Raw genomic sequence first — 20,893 nt, forward strand, 5'->3', positions numbered from 1 at the left:
CCTAACAGTGCATTACAGTAATCTAGTCTTGATGTCATGAATGCATGAATTAACTTCTCTGCATCTGAGATTGACAGCATATGACGTAGTTTAGATATATTCTTAAGAACGTCTTGGTTACGGATGTAACCTCGGTTCCCTGATGGAGGGAATGAGACGTTGTGTCCCTCATGCCACAACACTGGCCGCCCACCCCAGCGGTCGGGGGAGGATGCCTAGGCTCCTCAGACCAAAGGTGAATGAATCGGCATGCAAATTTCATTCGCCAATTTTCATTGGCCTTTTCTAAATACTCAGAAGATGATAGGTTCTCAAGACAAACCCCATTCTGTCGGTTCGACACAACGTCTCGTTCCCTCCATCAGGGAACCGAGGTTACATCCGTAACCAAGACGTTTTCCTTATAGTCAATATGTCTCATGTACAGCTGCTTTGTAACAATGAAAATTGTAAAAAGCGCTATATAAATAAAGTTGAGTTGAGTAAGGAACATTTGTGGCTTCTGTGCTAGAAATGTGAGGCTTCCCTTTAGCCGTCATTCTTTTAATCACAGTAATCCTATAGACATAGTAGAAACTATACTAATTACATGTGCATATTGTCAAACAACTAACTTTTAAGACACAGTAGAGAGGAAAGGAAGTTAACACATAAAACATTTAATCAATATATACAGCATATATGAAAGCTCATTTCTGTGTAAATACTTTTAATCAATACATAATGCATTTCAGTAATGTGAGTATTTACAGTATGCATAGAAATGTTCAATAAACAATGTTGTGCCTTGTTTCTGAGTCTACAATCCAGATTCGTTGGTCCATTTTCGAAATCATCATGTTAAGTTTATGTAAAACAGTCTGTGCTATTTCCAAAACAACGAGATAAAACATTTTTTTAATCTCAGAAATTTTGATATCCAGTTAAATGTTATTGCAAATGACAATGATTTCAGCATCATATGACTTCAGACTCATGACGTGCAAGAGCGATGGGAAGGGTCGTTGAACAGGGGCCCTGGAAATGAAACCTTTAACACACAAAACACAGGATTAGTCAAATATAATAAACGCTGTATTTATTAAAAATAGATATTTTACCATTAGAAACAGTGGCATTATCCTAATTATCTAAAAACAAAGCAAATTAGTCATGTTTGTTGAATAAATGATATCACTCTAATTATAACACGGCTCTCTGGAATACTTGATTCTGACCAGAGCCCTTTAGTATGAGAGTTGCGCCAACGTAAGTTCAGAATGCACGAGCGTCACGTGACTCATGGAGCCTTCGGATAGTTCCAGGAAGTTCATGGCGGGCAAGCAAGCAATCTCAAGCAATTTTACCACTTTAAGATCCATCACACTTTGTAGTAAGTATAATGTATATGTATTTTTAATGTTCATGCATTTTTATAATGCGCAGTTGACTGTGTGCTGTGTATATACCTTGTACCTGTTTGCTTGAAATAAATAAATATTTATGTGGGGAAGATGTAATATGTTCCTCCAGCAGTAGGGGGAGCTGTGGTTCATTGTTTGTTTGTGCTCTCTTTACATGAGTGGAGCTGTTGTTGGTCACAGTGCTCTTCCTTTGTGACAAGGTAAGGAGGGTTTTCCCTGCTCTTTGGTATCTTTTACATTTATATGATTATTTTGACCATCCGTGTTATATAAGGAGATATATTGTTATTAAAGAGGTTTACTAACGTGTATATGCAGTCATTTTCGATGGATGGTTTCGTATTTCTGATATTATTTCATATGTTGAAAATTCCATGTGGTGGAGTATATTTTTTCATTATATTGTATTGTGTTCAAGGTTCATTTGTGTATTTTGTGGTTTTATCATTTGTATTTTGCCTATATCTTACATCTGCAGTATCTTTAGTTTTTTCTATGTTGAAGTTTATTTTTACTTAGTTTGCAGCCATGTGATTGGCTGCAGCTACAGCTATTTTGCTGCCTGTTGTAATTGGATATATAATGTTTTGATGTTAATTTGTAATTAACACAATGCTCTTCCTTTGTGATAAGTGCCTGATGTGTACGAGACAAATAAAAAAAGAAAGCTTCACTGCTGTGACAACGACGGTCTTGGTTTCCTCCTCGTACACCCAGTGCATCACACAACGCAGAGACATTTGGGGGAACACACCAACGACGAGGGTTACATTTATGAACCCAGAACTCAAACACGACTCATCAGGCACTTCTTTTTGTTTAATTTATTGTACATTATAACATTATACATAAAACATTTTTGAATTCGTACATGCACATTATACATATTATAAAAATATACAGAAACACAATTTAATGACAAATGTTATCTTTATAATAATATATACACTTAATATATTCAAAATATATTCTAGTTTATTATACTTACATTACAAATAATTAAATATAGGTAATAATCAACTGCATTAAAATGCCAAAAAACACCCTATCAATATGCTTTTGTCTTAATAAACAATCTAAATTTATATCAACAGGATGCATTCTCACTCGAGTTTAATGGCAATGGACAACAATGGATAAAACATCCCTAAAAGAACGACATTTACAACTAATAGCTATTATCGCTAACATCCCCTAAATCTACTCATTTACTAAAAAAATAATCCAATAAAACGTTTTGATGACCAAATTTGATTCAGATGTACTGATAATATACATTCATTTTTATGTCTTAAACCATGGGAAAATAGAGACAAGAAATTAAAACAACTACTAATTAAGAAAACAGCCTGTTATAATAATGATGTCCTAGCTAAAAGAGGCATTCAAAAATAAATCAAAAGACAAATCAAGGTAGATAAGGCTCTATACAAACAAAAAATAGAGGCTCAAACGTCACACACGTCACTTATCCCGGTGGAAGTGGGCTGCAGGGGCTTTGTCTCCAATTCCACTACAAGGCTGCTTAAGGAAGTGGGGATCAGACGACATGCCCAACGGACGGTAGTTAAAGAACTTGCCACTGTCGCTGAGAGAAGCAGCCACTGGCTGTGGTTGCAAAGGAAGGACACAATATGGGCTGCCAAATGACCACATAATAAAATGGTGTTGTGTGTTGTAATGTTACGCCATACGGGACCGGGGGCACTGAGCATGCATTAATGGTGTGGGCAGTCGTGGCCTAATGGTTAGAGAGTCGGACTCGTGACCAGAAGGTTGACTGTTCGATACTCAGGGCCGGCAGGTAACGACTGAGGTGCCCTTGAGTTCACTACTCACTACTGGACGGGTTAACTGCAGAGGTCACCATAGGTCACTTTCAGAGGACAGGTCCAGTGGAGGATAATCAAGAACTGGCCAGTGGTGCGGAAAGAAGAAGCCAATGGCTGTGGTTTAGGCGGATGGACACAGCATGGGCTGCCAGATGACCTTGTAACAATGCGACACACATCTAGGTCTGATCAACCTGCGGTGGGCCTCACTTGGCTGAGGGTGTCTTGTGATAAAGGGCCGAAACACCCAATGAGGCTGAGGTGCACAACTGACGATGTGTCGCATTGATGGGAACCATACAAAGGGCATTATCAGCAGCACCTCACCAAAAGGCATCTTTCACCCAGGATAATGGATGTGATGAAAGTGGGATCGGACACACAACTCATGTTTATCCCCCAAACACAAAGGATGCCTTCCCAGTGAAACCTCAGACCTCTATTCATATTCTTGACTGCTCCCGCTGTCATGCACAAGGCATGGGAAATGTCCTATTGGGCAATTCAACTGTGCTGAAATAGTGGGATTATAACACCTAGTCCTATTAATCTGCAAAGGTTACTGTTTTTATTGTAAATAAGCATTCTTTTAATGTCTTATTAACTTAGGCTGCGAATCCTCAGTTTCTATGCATCTGAAAACAGCGTTTTTTTAAGATGAGATGGTTTGGTTGCTATGATGCGCTCAGCATTGAAAAAACAGCAAGCGCTGCATGCCTGCATGTAAATAAAGAACATATATTTCTGAACTTGAACGGCTGTTGAAAGCTGTTTAAAGGTGCAGTGAACTGGCCATTTTTATTGTTTTATGCTATTGTCTGATGTCTACTTATGACGTTCGCGTGGTTTTTACATTCGAAAACATCAAAATCAATAAGTAATAGACTATTTTCTACCCTGGTTTTGAGGCCGGCTGGAGAAACGCTGGGTTTTTAAGGGTGGGCCGCATAGAAGACTTGGAAGTAAACGCCCACTAAGGTTGAGTAAAATCAACCTTAGAAGGTTGTAGCCCCCGAATTGGGACACAGCTTGTAGAAGGGACTCTTTTCCCTTTTTAAAAAATTAGTATCAAGGCCATAGATATCCATGGCCTTAGAATTTTTTAAGACACTGATGGTATTTGCTACTTCAATATCAGTTATTTCTAGTAGGTGGAAAATCACCTGTGCATAATTAATAGAGCAAATAGAATAGTTAGGTGAACTAAAACATTGAGTTATTTCATAAATAGAGTCTAAAAAGAAGGTGTTTAGTTCCGTAGATATGATGATCGGATTTGTAACTAATTCAGTGTTAATTTTTAACTCTAAATGTTTATTGTTAGAATTCTGTTTTCTGCCAATCAGCTTGTTGATGGTTTGCCATATCTTCTTTCCATTTCCTCTTGCCTCTTCAATAATGTCAGTAAAGAAGTTGGCTTTAGCTTGTCTTAGCCTTTTTATTACTTTATTTCTTAATGAGGTAAATATTTGTCGGTCTGTTGTAAGACCTGTTTTTAAAGATTGTTTCAATAATTGATCTCTTTCCTTCATAAGTTTCCTACACACTTCATTTAGCCAGGGCAATGTATCCCTGTTTTCCTTTTGGCTCCGCTTTCTGAGGTAGGGCCCCATAACTTTCTTAATTGTTGATGTAAATTGGTCACAGTCACTCTCCAGATCACCTTTAGAGAGGACTCCATTCCATTCAATCTCTCGTAGTGCTACCCCAAGGTTTTCCTGTTGACTAGTTGGGACTGATTCATATGTACGTATTGGTGTGGCTGAGGACTGAAAACTATGTTTTTTAGCTTCCTGGAAAAAAGAATGATATTGTGATCTGACAGCCCTGTCACTAGATTATAGTTCTTAGTAATTCTTTCCAGGTTATTTGTGAATAATAAATCTATTTTAGTTTCAGACTGATTGGTTATTCTTGTAGGTTGTTCAATTAACTGTGTATGATTAAAAAAGTCTGTAATATTTTTAAGCTTTTTTCTTCCACCCTTATCACTCCAATTTAGTCCCCATCAATATAACCTCTGTGGTCAAATCCAAACTACGAAGGAGGTTTTTTAATTGATCATAGAACTCAGGCTTTGCTGAGGGTTTTCGATATAGACAAATTAAACTAAATGCCATTTCAGCCGAAAGTGAAATGTTGACACCAACACATTCAATATCAGTTTCCCTATGCCATTCAATTTGTTGAAAGATGCTAGTTTGTGTTTTCGCTGTTGGTTGGGGTCCGGGATTGCGTTCTACATCACCAGCAAGAAGTAATAATACGGTGAGTTGAACAAGCCCGTGGCGTGGGTTAGATGGCATTTCCCCCACACAACAGCAAATATGACTCTAAATTTTCAACATGTTGGAAAATTATGATTTGAAATCGGTGCAGCCCCAACAACATTCTTCAGAGCACATTCACAATCACTCATAACGCACCTCATGCCCCAAAATGTGATACGATAATCTGCGTAACCATCTATACATTAGGACTTTACCTAGGATTGTCTTAAATGGAGAATTCAGCCCAAATTAACTTGTAGTGTGTGGTAGAATTTACCGAATTATGTTGCGCATGAAACAGTTGTTCCCTTTCGAGAACCTCAGAATCTTCTCTTTCACTGCCATCGTTGAAGACGCGTACCTGGAGACTTCTTCACCGCATCTTGGATTTATGCACTTACACTGTGTGAGTTCTTCACTTTGTGTTCTTAAGTTTCCCGCTACGAGGAGTGAGTAACCCGCCACATCAGACGATTCAGATCGTGCTGCGATCTGAACAAATCATTTGATCGGATTCGTGAACCTATTCAGACGGTTTTGTCCATTGTTCAATTAATGCTTTCAAAAGAATTGACTCAAAAGAATCGATCATTTGGGAATGCCCGTAAAAAGAGACGACAACCTTGAAATAAACGACGCATTTTATAATGCATATTTTAAAATGACGGAACGTCACGCAATGTAACGAAGTAAATGTAGCACGTTACTACTCGCCTCTGTTTGTGAACTATCTCCGAGTCTCTACTCTACGAACACATATGTCCCCAAACACCATCCCCATCCTTGCCAGAGATGATAAATAAACGGATTTATGCAATCTTGTGGTTTTGCTTACTTGAAGCGTGTTGTATTGGGTGTTGTTTGAATGTTAAATTCAGCCACTGGAACGCCACAGGACGCCACCTGTGGACCAAACATGGCAGCCGGGTACACAACAGAGGAGGTGCCAACCTGACATTAGAGCAATACAATGTAGTGAATCACTTATGTGGAGTTAAATAGAACAGAACAGAGCTATTCACAAGTAAGACTTCAATTATGACTCATTTTCAGTCTACTTTTAAAACAGTAGAAGATGAGCCAAAAAAAGAACAATTAGTGTCAATTAATTACTGACCACCAGACAGAGGTCACATGTGTCTAGCTCCTTCTCCACCTCAGTAAGGATGTGAGAGTCCAAAGTTTCTCCAAACCAGATGACGTGTGGCCTTAGAAGACCATCACAGCCCTTTTCATCACATCTACAACAAACAGGACGTTACGTAGAAATTTCATTCAATTTAAATCAAAAAGTTCTAATTAATTGTGAAGCACTTGTAAATTGTGATTGGTCATTTCACACAAACAGTTTGACTACATAGTGTTGACATTATTTGTTTAGTAGTAGTAGTAGTGTGCACCTAGGTAAGTCTTTGACGGGTATGGGTGCATCTTTGACATCAGGATCGGGTGAACTGTAAGAGATGAGTTCATACACATGAAAGATACTGTAGAACATTATAATGATGACAGCTGACACACAAATCTAATGAGAAATATTGTCACATTACTCAAAAAACACAAATATTGTCATACGCACTACATTTACATTTATGCATTTGGCAGACGCTTTTATCCAAAGCGACTTAAATTGCATTATACTATAAATTTGCTTTTTATGTGCACTAAAATCACATTATATCAGAATCATTTAAATGTGACATACCCTTTTCCTTCCAGTGATGGACAGATGGGGCTCTTGTGATTGCTTTCCACATCTCCACAACTTACACATCTGGTCTTAAACAGATTTCCTACAGACACCAAAGGAATATATACAATAAACTCATACAAAACTGGGCTGATATTTTTTCTAAAACTTTAAAAATATTTATTTATTTATTTTTGAGATCTGAGGCCATCTGTAGTATAACAAGCTGAATTGGTGATCCACATTCAAGTCCTTAGGTGCCAGGTCATTGAAAGTTCAAAAAGCAGATACAAGCAACATAAAGGTAATTTACCTGGCCCCTGACGACATATTTTGAAGCGAATCGATCGGTCTGTGCAATAATTATTAAAGACACTCTCTTCAGTCATCAAAAACAGATGTGGGTCACTTTGCCAAAGGGACATTGTAAATTATGAGATAGTGTGAGGACTTGACCTATTTATTTGTATCTCTCAAATGAATCGAATTTTTGTGTTCGTGTCAGAGGTGGCGAACATTTACATCTGATATGAGCAAATCCTCACACTGTACGTGCTCGGGCCATTACAAAAAAACATCCCTTTACACAAATTTCCCTGAAACTCAAAGAATACAGAATCTTATAATAAATCAACTATTAAGAGCAAGCAAATGTGCCTCAACCTGATCATTTTTAACATTAACTCTGAAATGGTTACGTTCAATGCAATTGTTTTGTTAAGTCAGATCTTACTTATCAGACAGACATCAATTTGTCCATTTAAATGGGGAATCATCAAATCTAACGCAAGTAAATTATGGATTACCTCAGGGATCTGTTTTAGGACCCTTGCTATTCTCCATATACATGCTGCCCCTTGGAAACATTATTAGAAAACATGGAATTAGCTTCCACTGTTATGCTGATGATACTCAGCTATATATCTCATCAAGACCAGATGATTCCTTCCAGCTATCCAAATTGGCAGAGTGCATCAAAGATATAAAGCATTGGATGACTTGTAATTTCCTTCTTTTAAATTCTAATAAAACAGAAATATTACTTATCGGACCAAAGACACGTGAGCAGAATATTTCGGATTATGACCTGCAAATTGAAGGCTGCACTGTTACTCCAACAAATACAGTTAAAGACCTTGGCGTTATATTAGACAGCAACCTGTCATTTAAAAATCACATCTCCAATGTCACAAAAACAGCCTTCTTCCACCTTAGAAATGTTGCCAAATTGCGAAATATTTTATGTGTGGCTGACGCAGAGAAGCTTATTCATGCATTTGTGACCTCAAGACTTGACTACTGTAATGCACTGCTTAGTGGTTGTCCTGCAGCATCAATAAACAAACTACAGTTAGTTCAGAATGCAGCTGCCAGAGTTCTAACCAGGTCCAGAAAATACGATCACATAACCCCAATGTTATCAACCCTTCACTGGTTACCCATTAAGTATCGTATTGACTTTAAAGTTCTTTTAATTACTTATAAAGCCTTAAACGGTTTAGCCCCTACCTACATAACAGAGCTTCTACCACACTACAACCCATCACGCTCTCTAAGATCTCAAAACTCCAGACTTTTGATAACACCTAGAATAACTAAATCCACCAAAGGGGGTAGAGCTTTCTCATACGTAGCACCTAAACTCTGGAATAGCCTCCCCGATACTATTCGAGGGTCAGACACACTCTCCCAATTTAAATCTAGATTAAAGACACATCTTTTCAGCCAAGCATTCACTAATACATAGCTAATGAACAGCAGCTACGCTAATTATTCTCTTTCTGTTTCTGCCCTCGCCTCGGGATGCCCATCCCGAGGTAGGGAGAGATTCCGCCAGGCCCAGATGAACGTCATATGCCCATCCACAACTAGAGATTACGCCAGCTACATCGGAAAATCCCGTGCCATCCTCCTGCGAGAGCCTGCGGACTGACTGACCATCCAGCTCCATCCAAGGCAATTCCATCACCACCCAAGAAAAAGGCGACCATCTGGCCGGCCCAGCTCAGACAATTCCATCCCCAGCCGAGAGCAAAGACGGACTACCTGTCACATAAATGCTAAATTTACAATACTTGGTATTTAATGCTAAACTTACATCACACGACAGCAGTTTGAAGTTATGGCTGCACTCAGTGACTTTGATTGGAGGTAGCTGGGTGGGTGTTGTAGGGAGTGGGGGGGCTTGTTGGTTGTGGTTCGGGGCGTTTCATTTGTTGGGACTGTGTGGGTCTGGTCTGGTTGGTCTTGTTTTGTGGTCGATGTCGGACAACAGAGGAATAAAGTTAATTATGCCATTACTACTTTTCCCTGGTTGTTCCTCTGTTGTCTGTTGTTGATCGCGGAATGGGACCGGGTTGGACCTGCACGGTTTCGGCGGGTGGGGCTTCCTGGGTCGCGGCTCGTGGGCTCTCCCTGTTCTTCGTGGACGTTGCTCGGTGGCTTTGGTCGGGGTCACTGAGTGCAGCTATGACACGTCAGAGGAGATCTGGCCCTCCCGGCTGAGCCTGGTTTCTCCCGAGGTTTTTTTTTCTCCATTATTCAGCATTGGAGTTTGGGTTCCTCGCCACAGCAGAGCAGTGCAGTGTTGGCTTGCTCACCGGGAGACTGCATTTATTTATTTATTTATTCATTTATTTATTAGATATTATTTATTATAATGATCTTGCTTGGTCTATAAACACCATGCACTGTGCTGTGTTTTACCTTTCTGTGTTTTTCTTATTTGCTCCTGTAAAGCTGCTTTGGAACAATGCACATTGTGAAAAGCGCTATATAAATAAAATTGAATTGAATTGAATTAAATGGAAAGAAGATACATTTCTAGTTTCCACATTATTTGTTATTCAGACGTTCCACTTTAAAATAAGTATCAGATTTTTGTAATGGCACATTTCTCATGTCATTTTCACCCACTCTCTAATATGGCTGTTAAATTAGGTAAAAATGGTCACCCCCTCTACAATTTAGTGGATTACCTATGGCATCTAATATTTTGTCTTTCATAACTATTTATGTTGGTCTTGCTTCCGTTACAATATTTTTGAAAAATTGAGGCGGGGAAATTTCCAACATTTGGTTGTTTTGACAAGGAATGACCCTTGTGCCAATTATTGATGTGTAATGTAATATAATCCTGTATATACTATAATATAATATAATTCCTCCATAACTACTCCTGGGCATATTGTGATTGTTGAGCTGTTATTTACACTCCCACAGTGTACATTATCTTCACTGCAGAGAACCTGTTTTTCGTTATCATAAATTTAAATGCCTTTTGTCATGAAAATACAACTCTTAAATGTCCTGAAAATGTATCTTATTATAGTATAATTTCTAGGGATGTAACGATTCACTCAGCTCACGATACGATGCGAGTCACGATTCTGATCTCACGATGCGATTTATTCACGATTTATTTTTACAAAATGAGTTGAAACAAATTAGAAATGAACAACTTCCCTTGCATTATTTCTTAAATGCTTCACGTTTCTTTGTATAATAAAATAATGTTTTATTTCAAATAACAAAACTAAACTACAATTTTATAACAAATGAATAATAGAAAAACTCTCTTTAATATAAACAAACTAATACTGTCTGAGCTTTTCTTGGATTTTTTGCATTTAAGAAATATCAGCATGTCCACGTTTAGATTTGCAGTGAAAATAGCGGCCCCTGCTGTTCAAAAAATGTGTTGCGATTCAGTTCACACCTCAACCGATTTGAATCGTCACTCATTATAACCGATTTTCAACCGGCTCACGGTGAATCGTTACATCCCTAATAATTTCCGTTTGCATGTTCTATTTATTTGTGAGCAAGACATCTTCATGAGATTCATTCGAGAAGTTCAAATAGAATATAATGAACACAAGCCCTCATCATAACTCAAGACAAACACTTTTCTATAATCCACTGTATAACATGGCATTCTTTGGAGTTCTCACCATGGACCTCCAGAACATGTTTCGATCCGGCCCGGTGGTGCAGCTCATCTATGTTCTGTGTGATTACCACCACAGATCGACCCTGTTTGCTGAGCCGGGCCTCACACTCAGCAATAGCTCTGTGGGCTGCGCTGGGACAGGCATTCAGAGCGAGTTCTCTGCGGTAGTGATAGAACTCCCACACTCTGCTGGGGTTACGAGAGAAAGATTCAGGAGTTGCCAAATCCTAACAAAGAGATGAATGCCTTTCAACAATAATTCTTCAAATAAAACTTTTACGAGAACAAAAGACTGGAAGTACAACAAGTTATTAAACATCTTCTGAAGTGAAACATGCGTACAGTGACAATAAAGGCATTCTATTCTATTCTATTCTATTCTATACAGTGAGGGAAATAATTATTTGATCCCCTGCTGATTTTGTAAGTTTGCCTGTTTGTCTATAATTTTTATGGTGGGTTTATTTTAACTGATAGAGACAGAATATTAAAAAAATCAGGGGAAAATGTAATATAAAGGTTATAAATTGATTTGCATTTCAGTCAGTGAAATAAGTATTTGATCCCCGAGAAAACATAACTTTGTACTTGGTGGAGAAACCCTTGATGGCAAGCACAGAGGTCAGACATTTCTGATAGTTGGTCAGCAGGTTTGCACATGTGTCAGGATATATTTAGTCCACTCCTCTGTCAATCTTTAAGGTTTCTTGGCTGTCGCTCAGCAAATTGGAGTTTTAGCCTCCTTCACAGATGTTCTAGAGGACTAGGGTCTAGAGACTGGCTAGGACATTTAATGTGCTTCTCCTTAAGCCACTCTTTGGTTAAGGGGAGGAGGTTCTCGTCCAAGATTTTAGGGTACACTGGCCCGTCCCTCAGCCCCTCAATGCGGTGAAGTCATCCTGTATACCTGTAGCAGAGAAAAAGCCCTAAAGCAGAATGTTTCCAACACTGTGCTTCTCTGTAGACATGATGTTCTTGGGCTCATAGTCAGCATTTCTCTCCCTCCAAACACAGGAGTCCATTTTGGTCTCACAGCAGTGCCAGCAATTTCGCCAAAGCCTTTTCTGAATCATCTTGATGTTCATTGTCAAACTTCAGATGAGCCAGGCAGGCCTTCTTGGGCAGGAGGACCTTACGGGTGCTTCAGGATTTCAATCTATCGTGGCATAGCGTGTTACCAATGGTTTGCTTGCTAACCGTGGTCCCAACTGTCTTGAAATCATGAACAAGCTTCTTCTGTGTAGTTCTGGGCTGATCTTTAACCTTTCTCATGATCATCTTTACTCCATTGGGGAAATTTTGCAGGGAGCTCCAGACCAAGGGCAATTGATAGTTATTTAGTATTTCTTCTATTTCCAAATAATCACACCAACAGTTGTCTCCTTCTCACCAAGCTTCTGTCTGTAGCCTATTCAAGGTTTGTGCAGGTCTCCAATCTTGTCGATGACATCCTTTAAAACCTATTTGGTCTGGACCATGGTGATGGAGAGGTTGAAATGGAAGATACAGATTCTGTTGGCAGGCATCTTTTATATACATAACAAGCTGATTTAGGAGTACTTTCTTAAAGTGACAGGACTAATCTGTGGTCCATATAGGCACATAACCAATCTGTGGAGCCAGAATTCTTGCTAGTTGGTAGGGGATCAAATACTTATTTCACTGACTGAAATGCAAATCAATTTATAACCTTTATATAACATTTTTCCCCCCTGATTTTTTTAAATATTCTGTCTCTATCAGTTAAAATACCATAAAAATGATAGACCCTTCATTTCTTTGTAAGCAGGCAAACTTACAAAATCAGCAGGGGACCAAATACTTATTTCCCTCACTGTATATACGGTACATTTACATCAATTCAGACTGTTGATAAATATTACTTATATCGGCAGTTTTGTCTCGTTCAGTCGGTCTCGATCCCTCTTGAGGAACAACTTTGAAGGTAATCCTGCTTGTACTGTCCCAGGTTGAAAGAGCACTCCGGTTTGAAGTGATTCGCGCAAACAAGCAGGTTTTTACTTATGGTTTCTGATGGATTTCTACTCTATAAAATAAATCCACTCCTGTCTCTTCCTAGGTTTGGACTCTGTGCAGCGACTACATTACATGTTGTCCACGAACTTTAGCCATGGCATCACGTACACCGCTGTCGCTTGTGAAAACAACAATGGTGGAGCGCGGTGGGTGAAACTGTGTAGATTAAGGGGCGGTAACATTAAAATAAAATCCGCTTTGGACGTCACAATCGGAGCGAAATCTGAACGGCTTGATTTCTCACATGCTTGCAGGGAAAGGCACACCAAAACAAAGTTACTGGGTTTAGACATGTGCCCGGTTAACCGCGGTTACCACCAAATCCTGCTGAAACCGAGCTGGCTGTGATAATGCAAGGTATCGTTTATTTTATTGATGCATAGCTTGTCCGTGAAGCACGGCTCTGGGATCAGTAGAAATGCTGCTCGATCTAAAAGCAGTGCGAGTTTGAGTCGCTTATAACGTGAATTTGAAAAAGCAACACCCGTCAAACATGATCATTATAAATCTACTTTATTATCATAAAAATACCTGAGGAGGTGATAAAACATGTCCTTACGCATTTCCTACTACAACGTGTGTTATGGTCTTCTTCTGCAGTGCGTATTGGGAGTTTCAGCACGAGAGCGCCCTCTGGCTTTCGGATGCAGCAGCATTTTACCGTACTTCACTCACAAGTTTTGCATAAATCACGTGATGTATATTTTCAGTTAACCGGGCATATGTCTAACTGGGTTCTTATTTTTCACGTTTTCTGGGTTGCTAGATGCACCGGGGACCCGATTATAGCACTTAAACACAGAAAAAGTGGTTTTCATTTGATGTCTCCTTTAATGAGACATGTAATAAATGATCTGTGTAGTCTATCATATGGCCCCTGAAATGAAACAACAGAAGTGTGTGTTTGTGTTGTAACCTGTGTTTTCCATGTCCTCCATTGTCCTCCTGCCTGTCTGAAGGTTGGTACTCCACTCTCTGCACTCACTCCAGCCCCTGTGATGATGGCAATGTGTTTGGCCTTTGAGAACACCTCCCGAAACTCAGACAAATCTACAAACACAAACATGCATTCATGCTTGTTAATAAACACATAAGTTAATAAGTCATTATCAGATGCAGTGCAGGTTGCCAGGGGAATGCCTCTGCAGGTTACTAGACTGTAGTTTAAGGTGCTCTAAACGGTTTCAATTCGTTCGGTTGAAGGATTGATTTCAGTCATGATCTATGAGCCTAGATAGCTTAGCTTAGCTTTTTAAAAGAACTGTGCTTATGTGGATTTTAAGTTCTTCTAGGACATCAAGCTGTAAAATCTTTATTGGTTCTTGTCAGACCCTTATTTTTAAGAGTGTAAGTGAACAGAAGAAATCATGACTTGGGTAAATGGCTGTTAATCCCTGAGTGTAATAGGCTAAAGACATTTGAGGTTTGGGCTGAAACAGTTAAATGACACACCTGAGTTTGTCCGCACCAGTTGTTTGAGATGCGTTTCGACATGTGCCCATCTCCCACAGCGAAGGTGTGGAGCTACTCTCTTGAAGATGAGCTGGTTAATCATCATTTATTGATCTTTACCCTGCTAAAGACAGATATATGTTGTTACACAGATATAAACTGGCTTCTGGCTGTTTTTATTATGACAAACCGCTAATACATCAGAAACATGATTGGAATTCAGAGAATCACTTAGCTTTTTGTAGGGGTGCACGATATTAGTTTAAAAAAGTGATATACCGATTTTCCAGGGATTTTGCAGATAACGACATGTTAATATGATATTAAAGGGGTCATATGACACGGCTAAAATGAATATTATGGTTTGTTTTAGAAGTAATGGAATGTGTATACACAATTTAAGGTTCAAAAACGCAGTATTTTCCACAAACCGTGCATGTTTGTATCTCCTCTTTGCTCCGCCTCTCTGAAACACACAGATTTTTAACAAAGCTCATGGCTCTGAAAAGCGAGGTGAGCTATGATTGGCCAGTTAACCAGTGCGTAGTGATTGGTGGAATACTGCAAGCGTGTGAGGGAAATGTAACGCCTCTTACCATATTTGGAACATGAGGTTCCTCTTCAATTGTACTGACAGGTACGCCCACCTTACTTGCGTATACATATGGGCGGTCTTAGTCAAATCAGACCACCAACTGACGTAGATTTGTGGGAGTGTGGATACACGAGGAGTTTCAGGCAGGTCTGGGTGAGAATTCGCTTTTACATAGAATGACTCTTTTGTTCCCACACTTTCATTTCTGCAATATTACGTGTCTAATACATGCAAGAGCAACTTATAACACACCAAAGACACAGAAAAACACGTGTTCGCACCATATGACCCCTTTAAAAAGATCATCTCATGAAATTCTCATCAAAGTCATTTACTCAAAATCAATGTCATTCCAAACCGGACTTACTTTCTTCTGCTGAACACAAAAGAAAGAAGATACTTTGAAAAATAGCCAAACAACATTGACCTTCATTGATTTTTATTGAATGGACATAAAACCACTTTGGACAATGTGACATTTCTTAGAATATTTTCATTTGTGTTCCACAGAAGAAAGAGTCGTATACAGGTTTAAAATAACAAAGGTAAATAAATGATATTTGAAAACTTTAACATAAAAGTAATACAAAAACACTGCTAGTATATGGTGAACTGTGCCATAAGGATGCTCCATTTGATTGTCTGTTAGTGGCCGATTAATTTCTTTAAATAGTTTTAAAGCCCCAGTGAAATAATAAAGTTTTTTCCTTAAATTAAAACATTTTTAGCCTTAAGGAAGTCAATAAACTGATATGCTCCTAAGCTGACGAAATTCGCATTTTGAATATATACACGTTCAAAACTGACAGTCTGGCACGTGCACTCAAAATGTTCATGTTCATGTTCAGTCTCTTGTCAAAGTTCTTGTCCAATCAAATCCACATTAGAATCCAAAGAGTCCCGCCCCGTCACTATCAGAGCTGCGGAAGCAGTGCCTCGTATCAGCCAATTGTTCGCACATTTATTATGTCCTACATGGTGAATGAAGTATATGCACTAGATGGGCGATAGCGGATGAGCCAGACAGCATAAACAAGAAAAACTAAAAGACTAGACGATGAGCCAATATTTTATTCACAACAGAACATAACAAATGTTTAAACAGAGAAATTTTACAATTTATGCACAAAATGAGCTCATTTCAAATTTGATGCTTGCTACAGGTCTAAAAATAGTTGGCACGGGGGCAACAAAGGGCTGAAAAGCAAGAAATGTTGAAAAGATTCAGCTGGAAGAACATCTGTAACATGATTAGCTATAAAAGGGATGTCTTAGAGAAACAGGGCAGAAGGCTCTCCAATCTGTGAAAGAGAACTTAAAATACTTGAGGAAAGCTGTTTTCAAAGGCTTTGCAAATCTCATCATCTACAGTGCATAACTTCATCACAAAAGTTTTTCACTATCTGTGATTCATAAGCTCGTGAGAACAGGCTAAATGTATTTTGACTGCTTAAGTTAATTCATTAGAAAACATTTATGATTACGGTTTTAAACGCCAAAAGTAAAAGCTACAATTAGAAAAAGTAATAAAATCATACCTTGTTCAATGGAGAGAGAAAGAGGAACGAGAAGAATGTTCCGTGAAAATGTGCTCGCAGTATTTAACTGCCGTAAACCATGTAAACATGTCGTAAAGAAGCTCGCGTTCGATGGTGATTGTAAAATAGGTTTATACCTCCCTCTAGCGGCTAATCGTGAGACCAGGCAGAGAAGCTCTAACACCTAAGTAACTTAAAACATTGTTCACCACCAACCTTTTAAACCAGCAAACATTGTCGAAGGCTCTTTCTACAGCATGAATATTGATTTTTCTAATAATGCATCTAATGTATTTAAAAGATTATAAATGTAATGAATATGCAATTTGCATAATGTTGTGTGCTTAATTATGAGATGCAAACAGTCATCTTTATTTACTTTCATTTTGATTAATCAGACAAATAATCTACAAATCATTATCTTTGTAGATTTTATAAGGCAGCCTTAGATTCATTGGCGCACACATGTATTATACATTCCTTATACATTTGCTAAACAAATGATTATTAATAGAGGATTTTTAAAAATCCTGACTGAGGTATAAATCGATGCATGAAATTATTAATTGTTCAAATGCAATTTACTTTCCGTACGTAAGGTTTTATTTTTCTATGATTGTTATATGAGAGGATATGTTTAACGGGGTTCAGTTGTCCCCTGTTTACATACATCTGTTGTGTGAAATAGCTTATTCAGAATTCAGGGCAATACTAAATCCAAAACAAATTGCACTTTTTATGACCCCTGCTTTGTTTAAATAACACTTACCATTTTCTCCACGTGCATGCAAGCTTGGGACCCTACCAATATGTAATGAATCCCACAAAAACAACAAGCTTTTAAACACATCTGGCAAGTTACCCACTTCATATAATGCTCTTGGGGTGACCTTTGGGCTTCTAGACGTCAGGGTTAAGGCTAAAATACACAAGACTTTTACACAGATTTTGCCCAGATTTTCAGTCTGGATTTGTTGCAGAAAGTCTGTGCCACTCTGTAGATTTGATCAGTTAGTGTTTTTAATCTTTTTTTTTTTTTTTAAGTCTGCAAGTGTGTGATGTCTAGTTTAAAATAAATCTGTTCAGATATAAAAATTTCAGATTTTTTAAACTTCTCTCCAGCCACCCCACCACCTGTCCCCTTGACCCAATCCCCTCCCATCTCCTTCAGGCCACATCCAGTATTTGTTGTAGTGTGTTGGGTTTGTCTCATGAGCCCACAACATCAATAAATTTAAACCAATTTCTGTGAGTTGATGAAAGTAGTTCAACAATTGACAAAAGCAATAATTGATTGTTGTGTGTGCTAAAATAATGTATTTATTTTCTCAATTCTCTTTAGCTTTAGTAGCACTGTCATCACTGAAGGATAAGCAAATATGACTTACAAATGTAATATGAAAACAAACATTTAAGGAACACTTTTGAACAAATATAATAACTGCTTTGTGCCAACATAATCTCTAAACTGCTCCAGCAAGCTCAGAGGCAGAAATAAATGACAAAAAGTAAAGAACATTGAAAAGATCAAGACAAAACTACTTCTGCTGGAAACCAGGAAGGGATACTGTACTTTTTAATTTTCATACGGTACACTGCAGCCCTTACCTCTGACATTTATGTCTGTCAAACAAAAACAATTTAAGTTCTTACTGTGAGAATGTTGATAACCAAAACTAGGGGTTTTATTTATTACAAAACACATACATCAAGTACTTGTCTCACAACACTATGCCATACGGTTTCTCATTTTCTTCAAAGAAAACCCTGAAAAATAAAAAAAAGAAATGGTTAAACCATTTATTTCTGACATGTAATCACAGTTTATAGGAATGCAAGACAAACCTTTAAGAGAAACGTAGACTTGCTGGTGGGTCACATCCTAGGAATGCTCTGTTATCATAAGAGTACTGCAGTAAAGCATTGAAACATGGGTCCTGTAACACAAAACCAGAGAAATATGGATTACAAACAAACAATTGATTTTTTTATAGTGTTCAATTATAACTATTATCCCGTAAGTGTATGTGGCACTGTATTTTTATGCTCGGCATGTTTTGAACACTGAAAAACTAAGACCGAACTCAGTGGCCGTGTGAGTGTTATCATTGACCCTGGACACAGGTACACTGGTATAAAAGTATACTAACTATTTCACTGGCCAGCAGCTATAAAAGAAAATAGAACATGAAAACATTTCTATTCATGTGGCTCACGTGTCAGTTTGTCAGCCTAAAAACCTCACCATGACAAGAACGTGTGGATTTCCAATGACAATGAGGAGAGCTTTGGCTCGTGTAATGGCAACATTGAAACGCTTGGGATTGGACAAAAATCCCAGCGTGCTACGCAATTCTTCATTCATCATTGCCTCATTCGAGCGAACCTACAATTGAAAAAGAAGTTCATTAAACTGAGGAAAAACAAATATCAACTACATCAGTTTGTCAAAAAAACAACATTATATGCATTTTTGTTCCTTTATTAATCTTCTGAATCTGATGCGTCAAAAAAAAAGAGTAAAGTAACTTCAGTTATAACTGTTGAATTTGTGGCATAGCCTTCTAACGTGTTTTTCTGTGTCTTTGGTGTGTTATAAGTTGCACATGCATGTATTAGACACGTAAAATTGCACAAATGAAAGTGTGGGAACAAAAGAGTCATTCTATGTAAAAGCGAATGCTCACCCAGACCTGCCTGAAACGCCTCGTGTAACCACACCCCCACAAATCTACGTCAGTTGGTGGTCTGATTTGACTGAGACCGCCCAAATGTATACGCAAGTAAGGTGGGCGTACCTGTCAGTACAATTGAAGAGGAACCTGATGTTCCAAATATGGTACATTGCCCTCACACTCTTGCAGTATTCGACCAATCACTACGCACTGGTGAACTGGCCAATCATAGCACACCTCGCTTTACAGAGCCATGAGCTTTGTTAAAAATCTGCGCATTTCAGAGAGGCGGAGCAAAGAGGAGATACAAACATGCACGGTGTGTGGAAAATACAGCGCTTATCAACCTTAAATCGTGTATACACATTGCATTACATCTAAAACAGACCATAATATTTGTTTTAGCCGTGTCATATGATCCCTTTAAGCAGAACTGGTTTAACACACCTATTAGTCTAACCCCACAACTGCAACAATAGCAAAGTCTAAGTATCAGCAAATTATTTACTTGAACAGGAAAGTAATTTGAAACACACAAAACTAAGCGATGACATCATGAATATGTTAATTAGCCTATGATGCCATCCAGCCCCACTGTTCTATAAAGTCCTAGAAGAAACACTATAGTTTATTATTGTAAATGTCTGAACATAATGAACACACTCAGGCTCTAAAGAAAGCGGCCCGAAAAATGGAGCGCAACTATAAGAAAACTAAATTAGAGGTATTTCGTACAGCATGGAAGAACAGTATTCGAAAATACAGGAAAGCCCTAAAACGTCTAGATCCGCCTACTTTTCATCACTAACAGAAGAAAACCAGCACAACCCTAGGTTTTTATTTAACACAGTGGCTAAATTAACAAAAAATAAATCGTCAGTGACTTCTGATCCTGTATATCAGCATAGCAGTGATGAATTTATGAACTACTTCACATATAAAATCCAAGATAATAGAGAAAAAATTATAACAATGCAATCAGAAGTGAAACCCGCTGAACAAACTAACTACAGCGCCCTTAAGGAGAAAATGCAATTATTTTATACCGTAGATCAAGATGAGCTGTCTAAAATTATTAGATCATCTAAATCAACAACATGCATACTAGACCCTATACCTACAAATCTACTGAAAGAGATGCTCCCAGAAATTATAGATCCTCTTCTTGGTATTATTAACTCATCTCTGACATTAGGACATGTGCCTAAAGCATATAAGGTGGCTGTTATAAGGCCCCTTGTCAAAAAACCCCAACTCGACCCTAGAGAACTAAGGAACTACAGGCCTATATCGAATCTACCTTTCATATCTAAAGTTCTGGAAAAAGTAGTTTCAACTCAATTATGCTCCTTCCTCCAAAGGAATGACATCAATGAAGAATTCCAGTCTGGATTTAGAGCATGTCACAGTACAGAGACTGCTTTGATCAGAGTTACAAATGATCTGCTA

General features: G+C 38.3%; 2 protein-coding genes across 4 annotated transcripts in view; both read right to left on the reverse strand.

Moving 5' to 3' along the window:
• Positions 1–512: 512 nt before the first annotated feature.
• On the reverse strand, positions 513–16,863 carry LOC130554368 (NAD-dependent protein deacylase sirtuin-5, mitochondrial-like). 3 transcript variants are annotated; one of them, XM_057333964.1, is made up of 9 exons: positions 16,770–16,863; positions 14,637–14,757; positions 14,101–14,234; positions 11,149–11,374; positions 7,211–7,298; positions 6,906–6,959; positions 6,623–6,746; positions 6,341–6,456; positions 513–1,030 (listed from the first exon to the last, which is right to left on the reverse strand). In XM_057333964.1, the coding sequence occupies exons 2-9, from the start codon at positions 14,740–14,742 to the stop codon at positions 958–960; spliced, it is 921 nt and encodes a 306-aa protein (XP_057189947.1). In that variant the 5' UTR covers positions 14,743–14,757; positions 16,770–16,863; the 3' UTR covers positions 513–957. The 3 variants fall into 3 exon arrangements, with proteins under 3 accessions (XP_057189947.1, XP_057189949.1, XP_057189946.1); XM_057333966.1 differs by having other exon boundaries at positions 14,637–14,760; positions 16,770–16,847; XM_057333963.1 differs by lacking the exon at positions 16,770–16,863 and adding an exon at positions 15,068–15,359.
• Positions 16,864–18,015: 1,152 nt separating this feature from the next.
• Positions 18,016–20,893, reverse strand: part of mov10l1 (Mov10 like RISC complex RNA helicase 1) — a 52,891-nt gene continuing 50,013 nt past the window's right edge. The window contains exons 25-27 of the mRNA XM_057333920.1: positions 19,015–19,155; positions 18,615–18,706; positions 18,016–18,536 (exon numbers count right to left, since the gene is read on the reverse strand). Of these exons, the coding sequence (XP_057189903.1) occupies positions 18,617–18,706; positions 19,015–19,155 (231 nt within the window). The 3' untranslated portion in view covers positions 18,016–18,536; positions 18,615–18,616. The remainder of the gene's footprint in view (positions 18,537–18,614; positions 18,707–19,014; positions 19,156–20,893) is intronic.

The sequence above is a fragment of the Triplophysa rosa genome, linkage group LG5 (genome assembly GCF_024868665.1).
Source record: "Triplophysa rosa linkage group LG5, Trosa_1v2, whole genome shotgun sequence".
Classification (NCBI taxonomy): Eukaryota; Metazoa; Chordata; class Actinopteri; order Cypriniformes; family Nemacheilidae; genus Triplophysa; species Triplophysa rosa.

Excerpts from the sequence above, each read along its gene's own strand:
- LOC130554368 (XM_057333964.1), bottom strand. The coding sequence starts at position 14,742 with ATGATGATTAACCAGCTCATCTTCAAGAGAGTAGCTCCACACCTTCGC. Across the intron at positions 7,299-11,148 it reads ACATGTTCTGGAGGTCCATG|GAAATCTGTTTAAGACCAGA; the intron begins GTGAGAACTCCA and ends TGGTGTCTGTAG. Across the intron at positions 6,960-7,210 it reads CCATCACTGGAAGGAAAAGG|TTCACCCGATCCTGATGTCA; the intron begins GTATGTCACATT and ends CATCTCTTACAG.